This window comes from Melozone crissalis, unplaced genomic scaffold, assembly GCF_028551555.1.
Source record: "Melozone crissalis strain CALT ecotype California unplaced genomic scaffold, PUWL_Pcris_2 ptg000016l_1, whole genome shotgun sequence".
NCBI lineage: Eukaryota > Metazoa > Chordata > Aves > Passeriformes > Passerellidae > Melozone > Melozone crissalis.
The window spans coordinates 2,274,198-2,288,262 of NW_026535794.1; the positions used below are offsets into that span (position 1 = coordinate 2,274,198).

Sequence of the window (14,065 nt, forward strand, 5' to 3'; positions counted from 1 at the left end):
CCAGAGCATAATCCCACAGCTCAGCCTTCTCTCCTCCAGGAGGAGCATCACTCCATCCATTTCACCTCCAACACTCCTATTCCACACCCAAAACCAGCATAATTCCCTCCAAAACCCCACAGCAGCCTGACCCCACCACTCCGCGGCACCTTCAACGCACCTTCATGCCCACCAGGTTGTTGTGGAAGTCCACCCTGGCTCGCAGGTCCTTGTTGGGCTTCCTCCCCAGGAACTCCTTGACGAACTTGTTGCTGTACTTGAGGTTGTCCCCGCAGCCTCCCCACTGCCAGGCCTCCCTGTTCTCCAGGTCGGGCGCCTCGTCGCAGGTGCAGCGCTCCATGCGCCCCGCGCTGCACGCCTTGGCCATGGCGTGCGTCAGCCCCGCCGAGGAGATGGCGTACAGGAAGGCTGTCTCCTTGAAACCTGCAGGGACAGCAGGGACAGGCTCTAGTTGCAGCTTAAAGTGCTGGGGGAGATGAAACAGGAAAGCCTTACAAATATGATTTTCTGGCAAAAGATTTGGAGAATATGGAAACTATAAGTGAGATGAAATGAAAGCAAGCTTTGAGATACCTCAGTTACTGAACAATGGGGCAACAATGGTGTGGCTGCCTGAAGGTAATTCCCTTTTGATGGAACAACACTCTCTGCTTGCAGGTAGCCCCAAGGGTCGAAGTAGACCCTGCCAGCTTGGCAGAAGGGCCCAAAGAGGAGTTTTTAGGGTTTAAAATGTAACACAGTATGGTAATGTAGTGATTCTTATAGGCTGTATGTAAATGCTATAGGATTTGTATCTTGGACTAGATTGGTTAGTGAGAATCAGAATATTCAACACAGAAGATTTATTGTATTGTAATGGGAACTTCGCTCTCTTACCTCTTGTCTCTTAGCTCTTACCTCTCGTCTTTTACTTCTTGTCTCTTAGCTCTTGCCTTTTACACTGTTACCCCTTTTACTCTCTTATCCTTTTACTCTCTTACCCTCTCATCTTCTCTCCGCCTCTCTCAGTCCTGTTCCGAGCTGTGGCTGGCAGCTCCCAGCAGGGCCCTGCAGCCAGGCCCTTTGCAATAAACCCCAAATTCCAAAAGGCCCCTGCACACAGGCCCTTTGCAATAAACCCCAAATTCCAAAAGGCCCCTGCACACAGGCCCTTTGCAATAAACCCCAAGTTCCACAACCTGGCTGCAGAGATCTCTCATCTCCATCCATACCGACCGTGCTACCCTCCATCAATCCTATATTAAAGAAAGGAAAAACTCACAGGAAATGGAGGTAAAGCCTATCGGGAGAAGAGTGTGAGTTGCGTCATGGAGTAAGAGAGTGGTAAGGTTGGAAGGTGTGGGAATTCACAAAATCAGAGGGTTTTGGGAAAGCTGCAAAAGGCAGGCCTCAGAGACAGCAGAACTGTGATTAGAGCTAAGCAGCAGCCATGAGATTGGTCAGCAGAAAAATTATGTAAGAAGTAGAAAAGTAAAGACAAATAGAACAATGGTCTGTGTTTTAACCCTTGTCTAGAATAACTCTCTAAGCTACAGAAAAGTTTATCTAGCGAGATATTAGGGAGTTCTAAGCTTACTAATGGAGCTCTGTGCATTGTGTTTTAAGGCTTACCAGCAGGTATTGGATTCGAAATAAGCAAGCATTGTTTAAACTAAGGTACCTGTGCTTATAGTGGTTGGATGGAACTACTGTCAATGGGCTTTTGCTTTGTTTGATTGGTCAAAATACTTATAAAATAAGTTGTAACATTAAGTTCTGTGTCTGCTGCCTAGAATGTGAGCTGCTGGCATCTTCCCATTGTCATAACCATGGAATGAGACTGATGCTGGAAAATAAATCAGCTCAAGGCACGTTCCTGGCAGTTCCATCCCGTTTGTGATTTGTACAGAGACCCCAGCTGGCAACAGAAGGGACCACGGTGGGGCAGCTGGTGGCACCTCCCTGCTCCAGCAGGGCCATCCCACAGCACAGGGCTCAGGATTACATCCTGGAATATCCTGCTCTGGAATATCCCCAGTGAGGGAGACTCCACACCAGTGCTCAGTCACTGCCCAGGAAAAAGTTCTTCCTCAAGTTCAGGTAGAATTTCCTGGGCACCAGTTCCTGCCTGTTCCTCCTGTGGCACTGCTGGGCACCTCTGGGAAAAGCCTGGGCTGTGCCCTCCTGACTCCCTCACAGCATAAGAAGCTCTACTTGCATCACTGATGGTGAAGAGGGCATGGGGGAGGGCAAGGAATGATGGACAGAGGTGGCACAAGGATTCAGGAATACACATGGAATCTGGCCAGCTCGGTGCCTGTCACTCTGTGTCACTCACAGTCTCTGCCTGAAAATGGAAAGAGTTGAGCAAGAGTTGTCCCATCCCTGGAAGTGTCCAAGACCACGCTGGGCAGGGCTTGGAGCAGCCTGGGATAGTGGAATGTGTGCCTGCCCATGGCAGGGGGTGGAACTGGATGAGCTTTAAGGTCCCCTTAAAGCCAAAGCTTTGACTCCATGAAGAGTTGGACCGGACATGGAGGTACCACAGCTGCTACCAAGGGGACACCAAACTGCAGAACCCAGCAGAGGCTTCCAATCCTCTTCACACTTCCCTCTCCTCCTGAATCAAATCCCTCAGTCCTGCTCCAGACTGGCAGAATTGTTGACAGATGACACCACCAAGAGATGTGTCACCCAACGCAGCATCTCACTCAAAAATACCCAGTTTACACCTCAAACCTCCCATGCAGAGCCTTTCTTTACACCTCCACACTCACCTGCAGGGATGTGACAGCATCCACACCCCCGACAGGCAAGTGACACCCAGAGGGACCCACGGTTTCAATCCAAATTATAAAAGCCAGAAATAAAAAGCAAACATGGCAGTATTTATAGCTGCCCATTCCCCAGCTATGGAAGCTGTAAACGACTGCATATTTGAGATGCAATTCCAGAACAGCTTTGGATGGGACTCAAGAAATCCCCCACTCAAAAATAACACAAGTGGATGGTGACAGTCGTGGATATATCTGTGAGCTGGTGTGTCAACCAAGGACATGCAGAGACACTGCCAGGTCATTTTTGGAACTGTTCCTTGGGAGGTTCATGACACTCCAAGCAAACTCATGCGGCCATTCCCAGAGTCTGCCTTCCCAAAACACTCCCAGGAGCAGGAAGACTGATGAAAATCCACCCCAGGACACTGAGGCTTGGTCCTCCCAAGGGTTCTGAGGTTCTACTTCCAAATTGTGGTAGGAATTATCCAATCATTCTAGTGCTCACCTGGAAAAGGAGAACAGGAACCTTTTCCTCTCTAGAAACGACACTAAAATAAAGAAGATTCAGCTCTACATTCACTGAGGACACTGCATAGAGTGGTGAGAGTTAAAATAATAAATTTTGTTATTTTAATATTCTGACAGCCCAGAAACACCTTCAGCACTGCAAATACTCCACTGGAAGTGGAGTATTCTAAATTCATATATTATATATATGTGGAGGTGAGCATTCTTCATATATAAGTGGAGTATTCTAAGTTCTATATTCTAAATTCATACAACAAAAACTCATGGGTACCCAGATGACTCCTCTGGCTAGAAAATGCCTTCTAAGCATCTCTCATCCTTTGTAAACTGTGTTTTTTCACTAAAATCCTTGGTTTTCTTCTAGGTTACACTGCAGGTCAGACTGCCCAGATGCCTGTCAGAGGGATGCCACTACCAGAGAGAAGTCCCCAAGCCTCTGTGCTCCCGGATTGGAGAATTCTTGCCACAGCCACACAGAATGAAGAGGCACCAGTGCCAAACAGAGAATCCTCAATGGGGTGGGGCGTGCAAACCCTCCAAACAGAGAATCCTCAATGAGATGGGGCGTGCAAATCCTGCCCTGGAGCTCTGAGCCTGCAATCATGGCATGGTTTGGGTTGGAAGGAACCCTGAGATCCATCCCGTCCTGGGCAGGGACAACTTCCACTATCCCAGGTTGCTCCAAACCCCATCCAAGCTGGCCTTGCACACTCAACTCCCAGCCATCAGCCTTCTAAGCATCTCTCATCCTTTGTGAACTATGTTTTTTCACTAAAAACAGTTTTTTCTAGGTTACACCTCTGGTCTGACTGCCCACATGCCTGTCAGAGGGATGCCACTACCAAAGCCAGCTGTGCTCCTGGATTGGAGAATTCTTGCCACAGCTAGACAGAATGAACAGTCACCAGTGTCAAACAGAGAATCCTCAATGGGATGAGGTGTGTAAACCCTCCAAACAGAGAATCCTCAATGGGATGGGGAGTGCAAACCCTCCGAACAGAGAATCCTCAACAGGATGGGGAGTGCAAACCCTCCAAACAGAGAATCCTCAACAGGATGGGGTGTGCAAACCCTCCAAACAGAGAATCCTCAACAGGATGGGGTGTGCAAACCCTGCCCTGGAGCTCTGAGCCTGTGGTTTGGGTTGGAATGGACCCTGAGATCCATCCTGTCCTGGGCAGGAACACCTTCCACTATCCCAGGTTGCAAGCCCTATCCAAGCTGGCCTTGCACACTCAGCTCCCAGCCATCAGCCTTCTAAGCATCTCTCATTCTTTGTAAACTGTGTTTTTTCACTAAAATCCTTTGGTTTTTTCTCAGTTACACCCCGGGTCAGACTGTCAGAGGGATGCCACCACCAAAGACAGCTGTGCTCCTGGATTGGAGAATTCTTGCCACAGCCAAACAGAATGAAGAGCACCAATGTCAAACAGAGAATCCTCAGTGGGATGGGGTGTGCAAACCCTCCAAACAGAGAATCTTCAATGAGATGGGGTGTGCAAACCCTGCCCTGGAGCTCTGAGCCTGTGGTTTGGGTTGGAAGGGACCCCGAGATCCATCCTGTCCTGGGCAGGGACAACTTCCACTATCCCAGGTTGCTCCAAACCCCATCCAAGCTGGCCTTGCACACTCAGCTCCCAGCCACCAGCCCGAATTGCTGAATTGGGCAGCCCAGCTCTCCACCCTGCTGAATCCGGAGCAGTTGTGGCATCCCAGCAGAAAGTCAGCGCCGTGCGACCACAACGCATTCCAGACCTGACAGAAAGCCAGCAGGAGCAGCTCATCTGCCAGCTTCTCCCTTTCCACCAGCTTTGTCTCCACTCCTCCCCTTCCCCACACCACTGAGAGCTTCCCAAATTCCCTGTGCCCATCAGCACGGGGATCATCTCACAGCTCCCAACGAGCTCCATGTGACATTTGGCTCTGGCCAGATTTTAAAGCCATCTCCACCACGCACTATTTGATTGCACCAAGATATTTTGTAACAAGATAATGAGCTTTAAATCAATGCAGGCATTCTAAGCCCCAGTGCATTGACAGTCTGCCGGGCCTGGCTATCCAGTTTCAGCCATTTCCAAAATTGTGCACGAGGATCCAAAGAGGATAACGAGTCCCTTAAACAATCCCCTGTTATTTTAAGAAACGGGGGCTGCATCAGCCCAAGCTGCCAACCAGCAGCCAGGGTGACCAAAGTGTAAAAAAGTTTCTGCTTTTAAGTGAAAAAAGTGGGGGTTTTTTTCCCCTTTTTTTCCTTTCTCCCTGGAAGAGGAGGAGGAGAAACAAGCCCTCAGTGATGGATTTGGAAAGCTGTGTCCTAGTGGGTGATACATGTCAGCCTTTGCCCTGGGGTACCACTTGCTGCAATGCTGAGCCAGGAACCAGCAGCTCCTGCAGAGGAGGAGGAGGAGGAGGAGGAGGAAGATTTACAGAGCACTGTGTTACTGCTCAGGAACAGCACCTGAAGGATTTACAGCAGCGGGGCAGGGCAGAGATGCTGCAGGGATATAAACCACGGCAGAATGAGACAGCAGCAGAGCCCTGCAGCCCTCAGAGCTCTCATTTATCACCCAGATCCCTGACAACGGAGGGGTCTCCGTGGGGTTTTAACTCCAGGCTGCCCTGCCCAGGGCACAGGCAGGTCTGAAGGAACGAGCTGTGGCCTCCAGGTGTCAGCATGAGAAAGTGCTTGGCTTCCCCAAGGCACCACTAATCCAGGGACTCCTCTGGCATGCAGGGATATTTTTAAATGTCTTGCAGCTCTGGCCCGGAGCTCTTGGGTTTCATAAGGACTTTCCTTGTTTCCACCAGTCAGTGACAGTGCATTAGTTAAGCCCCGGGTGCTTCTGAATTACTCCTCCTCACTAATTAAGCCCTGCAGACCTCTGCTCTTATCTTTAAAGCCTTTCACACCCTGGCTTTTCCAGGATCCAGGCCTATTGCTGAGTGTGGGGTTTTCTGGAAGGCACTAAAGCCCTGGAGCCCCTCGAATGCTGTCTGTAAAATGGTGCTAAAATAAGAACTGGATTTTACTGGGAGGGTGGAAGAAACTGGATTATATGTGGAGGTACAAAGAAAATAACTAAAAATATCGCCTTCTCTTCCAATAATCCTAATTTCTGGCCATCTGCACCTGAGCTGCTGGAAGAGGTGTGGGAATTAATTACCCACTGCTCACATCTTTGGCAATAAGAGATTTATTGCAAGGATTTATTTATTATTAATCTGCAGGTTTTGCCCTGAACTATGACAGGGCTCCCCTTGTCCCCTCTAACAGGACAGCACAGAACAGTCTGGTTTGCCTTAATTCCTTAAAAAATGTGTTTTCTCAACTTTTTTCCAGAGAGACTGGCGTGATAAACAGGAGAAATAAATAGGAGAAATGAACGGGAGAAATAATAAAGAAAGAAAATAAGAAAGAAATTAATAAAGAAAGAGGGGACAGCTCTGAGAGCTTCCCAACGCTCTCCTCCAGTGGCAGCTGAATTTCCAGCAGAAATGGGCAGAAAATGTAACTGCAGAGAGCTGCACAAACACCTCCAGCCTCCAAGGGGAGCAGCCAGGGCCAGCAGTGGGAAGCAGAGAGAGCAAGCCCATAAATTACCCCCATTAGCACATTCTCTGCCTGCCCTGCACTTCCAGGGATGAGCTCAGGCCTTGCACGGAGCTCGGAGCTCGTGGTGGACCTCGGGGGCAGCACCACCAGGAAAGGACGTCCCAGGGCAGGATGACCCCCCGACTCACCTCTCTTGAGGAACCTCCAGACTCATTTCTCCTGAGAAGCCCCCCAAACTCACCTCTCTTGAGGAGGCCTCCCCTCAAGACCTCCCTTGAGGAGGCCCCCCCACACCCCCCAAACTCACCTCTCTTGAGGAGCCCCCTGAAGCCCTCCAGTCTCACCTCCCTTGAGGAGCCTCCAGACTTATTTCTCTTTAGGAGCCCCCTGCAGCCCCCCAGACTCACCTGCCTTGAGAAGGCCCCTGAGAAACCCCCAGACCCACCTCCCCTGAGGAGCCCCCAGATTCACCTCCCTTGAGGACCCCCTGGACTCTCCTCCCCTGAGGAGCCCCCTAGACTCATTTCTCTTGAGGAGCCCCCAGACCCCACAGACTCACCTCCCTTGAGGAGGCCCCACAGACTCATTTCTCTTGAGGAGCTCCACAGACTCATTTCTCTTGAGGAGCCCCATAGACTCATTTCTCTTGAGGAACCCCTCAGACTCACTTCCCTTGAGGAGACCTTCCACACTCATGTCCCTTGAGGAATCCCCAGACCCCCAGACTCACCTCTCTGGAGGAGCCCCCAGAGTAATTTCTCTTTAGGATCCCCCTGAGGCCCCCCAGACTCACCTCCCTTGAGGAGCCCCAGATCCCCAGACTCACGTCTCTTGAGGAGGCCCCAGACTCCACCTCCCTTGAGGAGCCCCAAGATTCATTTCTCTTTAGGAGCCCCCCAGACCCCCAGACTCGCCTCCCTTGAGGAGGCCCCAAACACACCTCTCCTGAAGAGGCCTCCCCTCCAGACCTCCCTTGAGGAGGCCCCCCAGACTCATTTCTCTTGAGGTGGCCCCAGACTCCCCTCCCTTGAGGACCCCCCCAATCCCCCATACCCCCCTCCCTCGCTGACCCCCCTGCAGCCCCCATCCCCACCTCTCTTGAGCAGGCTGGCACGGTAGCGGCCCTCGAGGGTGCAGTTCCAGCGCTCGAAGCGGAACTGGTACTGGCACTCCAGGGCGCTCATGCTGATGGCCTCCATCAGCGTCTCGGCCACGCCGGGGTCGCGCCGGCACATCCGGCGCTGCTTCTTCTCCAGCTTCAGGCGGTCACACACCTTGTAGTGGGCCTTGACGGCCGCCTCCTCCATTTCTGAGGTCAGAGGGAGGATGGTCAGGGGTTCGTTCCCCGTCAGCCTGCAGAGAGACACAGAGGGACCATGGTGAGGGCATGGAAAACAAAAAATTACTGCAAGAGTTCCCAGAACAACAATGTTGGCAGAGACAGCAAAGCAGAGATGGGTTTAGAGAGACCTTTTGGGATGGGGACACTCCTGCTGCAGCCTTGGAGGAGACCTGTGTGCTCTGGCCAGTGCTTCTGCCCTGCCGTTAAAGCCCCTTCCTTCCACAGAATCACAGAATTCCCAGAGTGACCACGTTGGAAGAGACCTTCAAGATCATTGAGTCCAACCTGGCCCCAACAGCTCAACTCAACCCTGGCACCCAGTGCCACATCCAGGCTTTGTTAAACACACCCAGGGATGGGGACTCCACCACCTCCCCGGGCAGCCATTCCAGAACTTTATCACTCTTTCTGTAAAAAACTTTTTCCTAATTTCCAACCTGTATTTCCCTTGAGGCTGTGTGCTATGGTTGTGTCAGTTCATGGAGAAAGAGCCCAGCCCCAGCTGAGCACAGGCACCTTTCAGGAGCTGCAGAGAGTGATGAGGGCAGCCCTGAGTCTTCTTTTCTCCAGGCTGAGCACCCCCAGCTCAGAAATTCTCCCCTGTGAGGGTGGTGAGGCCTTGGCACAGGTTGCTTAGAGAGGCTGTGGTTGCACCATGCCTGGAAATGTCCAAGGCCAGCCTGGACACTGATCTAGTGAGTGGCATCCCCACTCAGGGCAGGGGCTTGCATCTAGATGGTATTTAAGATCCTTCCAACCCAAACCATTCTGGGATTCCATGAAATACAGCCTGTGATAGAAATGGGATCAGGATCTCCTGGCTGAGCATCCCTGTGGACTTGATTTACAGTGGGGCTCCTCACAGTGTGTGTGCAAGGTGGCAGCAGGAAAAACGAAAGAGGAAATATTTGGATTTATGCTCCCTACTGGATCTCATAGAGCTTGTTTGGGCATAAATCCCTGGCCACCTCCACCGCAGGACTGTGTTTAAAACTGAAAGTGGAAAGAAATCATTTCAGGCGCCTCACTGCATGAACTTGGGGAACTGGCAAAAATACACGAGCACCACTGTCACTGGGCATAAACAAAAAAATCATCTTAGCACACCAAGCAGAGCCAGAACCCAGCTGGGGAAGGGACAGAGGATGATTTGTCCCTTCAGAGCCCCAGAGACACCCTGAGAAGGCACAGAAAAGCCACCCTGCCCTCAGCAGAGGAGATCCTGACACAAAACCCAGCGAGCCACAGCCCGAGGCTGGAGTGCAGGACACACTTTCCAGTGTCGGGATCTCTCACTGCTCAGAGCGACCCCGAGAAAAGTTCCAAAGTCTCTTTTCCCAGCCCGGTGCTTGAAGACAGAGTCAGGGCTCTTCATTTCTCATTCTCAAGGTTGTTTATTGTTCCTTATCTATAAAAAATTTTCTCCTGCCCTGCCGAGGTCCATCCAGCAGGACAGTTCCAGGCACTCTGCCTGCCCCCAGGGCAGTGTTATGTCTTTATACTAAAAACTATGTGTACAGTGTTTGCAATTACTTCCCAATACCTATCACCTATGTCAGACAGTGAGCTTCTACTCTAAACCAATCTGTGAGTGCCACCATCACAGCAGAAGATGGAGGCCAAGAAGAAGAAGGAGAAAGGCTGGACACACTCAGATCCCTCCATCTTGCCTCCTGAACCCCCATACCAAAAACCCTAAAATCTACTTTTCCACCCCATAATAAATTCACTGTCATTCTACTTAAACTGTTGTGCCTTGCTGATCTTCATACAAGGTTGGTAATTTGCTCCACAGGTCATAATCAAACCCACAGGTGTTTTGGGCTCTGTGCCAGGGTCCCTGAGCCCCCTTGCAGGGGTCTTGGCTGCTCAGGACAGCCAGAGGGATGTCCTGGCTCCTGACATTCCAGGAGATGCTGCCAAAAGCTTTTACAAGACAGAACAAGCTCGAAACCTCAAAAAAAACCCCATAACCCAAAGAAATTCATGTCCCTTTGCCTCATCCCCTCCCTCCCCCAGCACAAGGTCCTTGACTCTACAATGGGCAACAAAAGATGCCAGGGGACTGTTCCTGGTGTCAAGTGGCAGCTGCTGGCACAGGACCAGGCTGGCATGGTCCCCAGGAGCAGAGAGGCTGCAGGAACATCTGCTGGGCTCAGGAGAGCTCTGCTGGCCAGGCTGCTGTGCCCCACTGTGCTGGCTGTGCCCTGCTCCGGCCAGGTGCCAGTGCCCACAGCCCATGGGAATCACCACCCGGCCATGAACAGCACCTGCAGACACATCCCACAGCCAGAAAAGGAAAAAATGGATGAAAAATCTGGAAATCCAGGGCTGGGAACACGCTGGAATGTTGCAGGCCTGCACTGGGGAAGGTTGGGGACATCTCCTGTGCTGCAGGAGCACTGGGAAAAATGGGGGTGATGGGAATGGCTCACACAGCACCTGCAGACACATCCACAGCCAGATAAGGAAAAAAATGGCTGGAAAATCTGGAAATCCAGAGCTGGGAACACACTGGAATGTTGCAGTCCTGCACTGGGGAAGGTTGGGGGCTTGGACAACTCTAGTGCTGCAGGAGCACTGGGAAAAATGGGGTGATGGCAATGGGAACCCTCTTTGCTGAGATGCTGGAAAAGCCCCACCTGTCCTGCAGGAGCAGAGATTTTAATGCTGGTTTTAATGAGTATTTCTCTGTAATTAATGGCACTGGGAAAAATGGGGTGATGGCAATGGGAGAGGAGCTTCTTCACCCTCTTTGCTGAGATGGTGGAAACCCTTAAAGCCCCACCTGTCCTGCAGGAGCAGTGATTTTACTGCTGGTTTTAATGAGTATTTCTCTGTAATTAATGGCACTGGCAAAAATGGAGTGATGGGAATGGGAGGGGAGCTCCTTCACCCTCTTTGCTGAGATGGTGGAAACCCTTAAAACCCCACCTGTTCCACACAGGAGTGTGGAACCCAGGACATTCCTCTGACTGCCCTAGAAGACTCAAGACCCTGGCAAAGAGTTTAAAAACCTTGGCACAGAGTCAAAACCACTTGTGCCTTCGATTTTAGCCCACAGAGAAAATTGCCAACTTTGTGTGAAGACTTACAAGCCACACGAGTTTAAGCAGAATGATAGTGAATTTGTCACTGGAAAAGTGGAAAAGTAGAATTTTAAAGACTTAGAATAAAAGTTCAAAAAGCAAGATAGAGAAATCTAAATGTGTCCCATCCTTCTTATTATTCTTGTCCTATATCTTCTGCTGTGATAGTGACACTTCTAAATTAGTTTAGAGACAGACTGTCTAACATAAGTGATAAGTATTAAAAAATTATTGCAAATAAAGTACACATAGTTCTTAGCATACAAAACTAACATCACCCAAAGACAGTCAGTGGGCCACAAACCAACCTACCAAACAAACCTCAGTGAGCCAGAAAAGAAATGTAATAGATTAAAAAAATAAACAACCTTAAAAACCAAAGCATCTTGACTTCTTCAGATGCAGGGCTAGAAAAAAGACTCTTTAATACCTCAAAAGCCATTTCAACCACTAAAAACCCAAGATAGGAGCAGTGATTTTCTGGTTTTCATGAGTATTTCTCTCTAATTAATGGGATGCCAGCAGCACAGGGACTCAGGATGCTTTAACTCCCAAACCTTGGTGCACAATGGGCATAAAATCCTGCCCTGAGTCCCAGCCAGGCACATCCAGTTCAGATCCAGCCATTACTGAGGCACTGATGAGGTGATTTAATATCAGATATATCTCAGGGAGGGAGCAAAAATGGGATTTTTAGGACAAAGATGGGCAGGCAAATGTTCTCCTTCAGTTACACTCAAAGGTATTGATATCTCTAGAAAAATCCTGCGTTGATAAAAGCACAGAGGGATTGGTGGGAAACATGGAAAAATATCTTCCCTCAAGTTTTTCTGCCCTCAAAAAAAAAAAAAAAAAAAAGTCTTCTGAAAGGCTAAACAGCAAGGTCTATTTGAAGCATATTTTAACCCTTTCATTTCTGGTCTGTCCCAGCTGCTCCCTAAGGAGAGGGGGACATCACCCAGCCCTGGTGCCTCCCAAAACTCCCAAAACTCAGCCCCAAAACTCCCAAAACTCAGCCAAAGCTCCCCGAGGCTCATTCGGGAGAGAGGTGCCTCAGTCTGAGCTTCACAGGAGCAAAGATCTGTAACAAAATCTCCAAGATGTTCATTTCTGGCTTTCCTGCTACTCTAAAGATTCATTCCTGCAAAATTCCATGGTTGGCACAAGAGTCCCTCAGCTGGGAAAGGAGAGGGAGCGAGGGAGGCATCCAAGCATTTCCTAAGCTCCCTCTCCCCATTTTTCTTTCCAGCTGAGCAGGGATTGTTCACCTGAATGGTCGGGAAAAAAACTCCAAGGATGCTGTAGCAGATGGCTCTTGGAGTGAGGAGGGAGATGGGAACTGATCCTACAGCCAAGATTTCTGCAGAGCAATTGGTGATTTTCACCCTCTTCCCACTTTTCCCCTTCTTGCTTGGCTTTGGGATACTTAAATTACACTTTCCCACAGATCAGTCTTCCAAAACTGGCTGACAGTGATGGTGTTTAGGTGACAAAAGTCACCTAAACATACACAAAATAAAGATCCGTGGTCCAGCAGATGGTAGGAAATGGGACTCATGGTGCTTCACAGTGCCACAACTGGCAGAAGAACCACCAATGAAACACCAAGATGAACAGAGATCCCATCACTGCCTGCATTGCTGCTCAGAAGCATCCCTGGAAAAAGCCAAGGAGTAAATTGAGGGGGAAAAGGGGTTTTCCCTCACCAGCACACAGAAACCCTGCCAGGTGAAGAGCAGGAGCCACACACACAGACCCACACACACACACGTTTTCCCTTCGGGGGCCCTTGGCTCCGCACGCACATTCCAGAGGCCCTGGGGACAGGGCTGAGGTGGCACTTTGCAGAGCGTGGCATCAATCACAAAGCCCGGGCAGAGGCAGGGAGAGCTGCCCCACCTGACACGCTGCTGCATGGAGCCCTTCTAATCCCACAAAGCCCTTTTATGCAACCTCAGCTGAGCGAGGTCCTGTAAGGCAACGGTGTCAGTCGGACGCTTTCTCAGCTCCTCACAAAGGCCAAGCTGTTCTTGCCAAGGAAATGTTTCAGGGGCTGTGTGTGTGAGTGTGTTTTTGTTTTTTACACACCTAAGCCAAGGCTGTTACAATTAAATTGCCAGCCAGAACCCTGTGATTGTGTAATTTTGCTCCAAGAAGGGGCTGAGCGGGAGATGGAGCGGACACCTCTAAGTGGAAAAAGGTTGAAACTGGATGGTCTTAAAGCCAAGACCGTCTAAGCCAAACTCAGCTGGTTCTAAGCTAAGAACCAGCTGTTCTAAGCCAAACTGTTTTTAGTTTTAAGATTCCAAGATTCTAAAGGGTTCTGTGTGTATGTCCACCAGGAACCTGGAGAGAGAGCAAACAGCTCATTGCACACAACCCAGGAAGCTTTACCTCTCTGGGAGTTAACTCTGAGAGCAACATAAACCTCCAGAGCCAAGAGATTGTTCATAGAATTCAGGATTTTCAATTTCTGCTGCAGAATTTTGCACTTCGTGGGTCCCCTTCAACTCGGGATATTCTGCAGTTTTAATCTTTAATGCCCAATTTCTGCTCCGAGTGCAAATCCAAACCTCAGGAAGGACCTGGCTTCCCCACCACCCTGACAGGAACCTTTGCAGGATCCTTTGTGCTATTCCCATTCGAGTTCCACCACTCTGAAGCCAGGAAATCAGAAGGTTTATAATTAAATCGAGTGCCACTGGAGCTGGGATCCGAGGTGATCTGTTTCCTCTGCTGCTCCCATCTGGAATGACAGGGCTGCTGAAATAATCCATTCCTATCCCACTTCCTCCTC

The 14,065-nt window shown here is 50.0% G+C and overlaps 1 protein-coding gene across 1 annotated transcript in view; it reads right to left on the reverse strand.

Moving 5' to 3' along the window:
• Positions 1–14,065, reverse strand: part of WNT9A (Wnt family member 9A) — a 64,101-nt gene that overhangs the window by 13,435 nt on the left and 36,601 nt on the right. Inside the window, exons 2-3 of the mRNA XM_054274081.1 lie at positions 7,931–8,190; positions 161–423 (exon numbers count right to left, since the gene is read on the reverse strand). Of these exons, the coding sequence (XP_054130056.1) occupies positions 161–423; positions 7,931–8,190 (523 nt within the window). The remainder of the gene's footprint in view (positions 1–160; positions 424–7,930; positions 8,191–14,065) is intronic.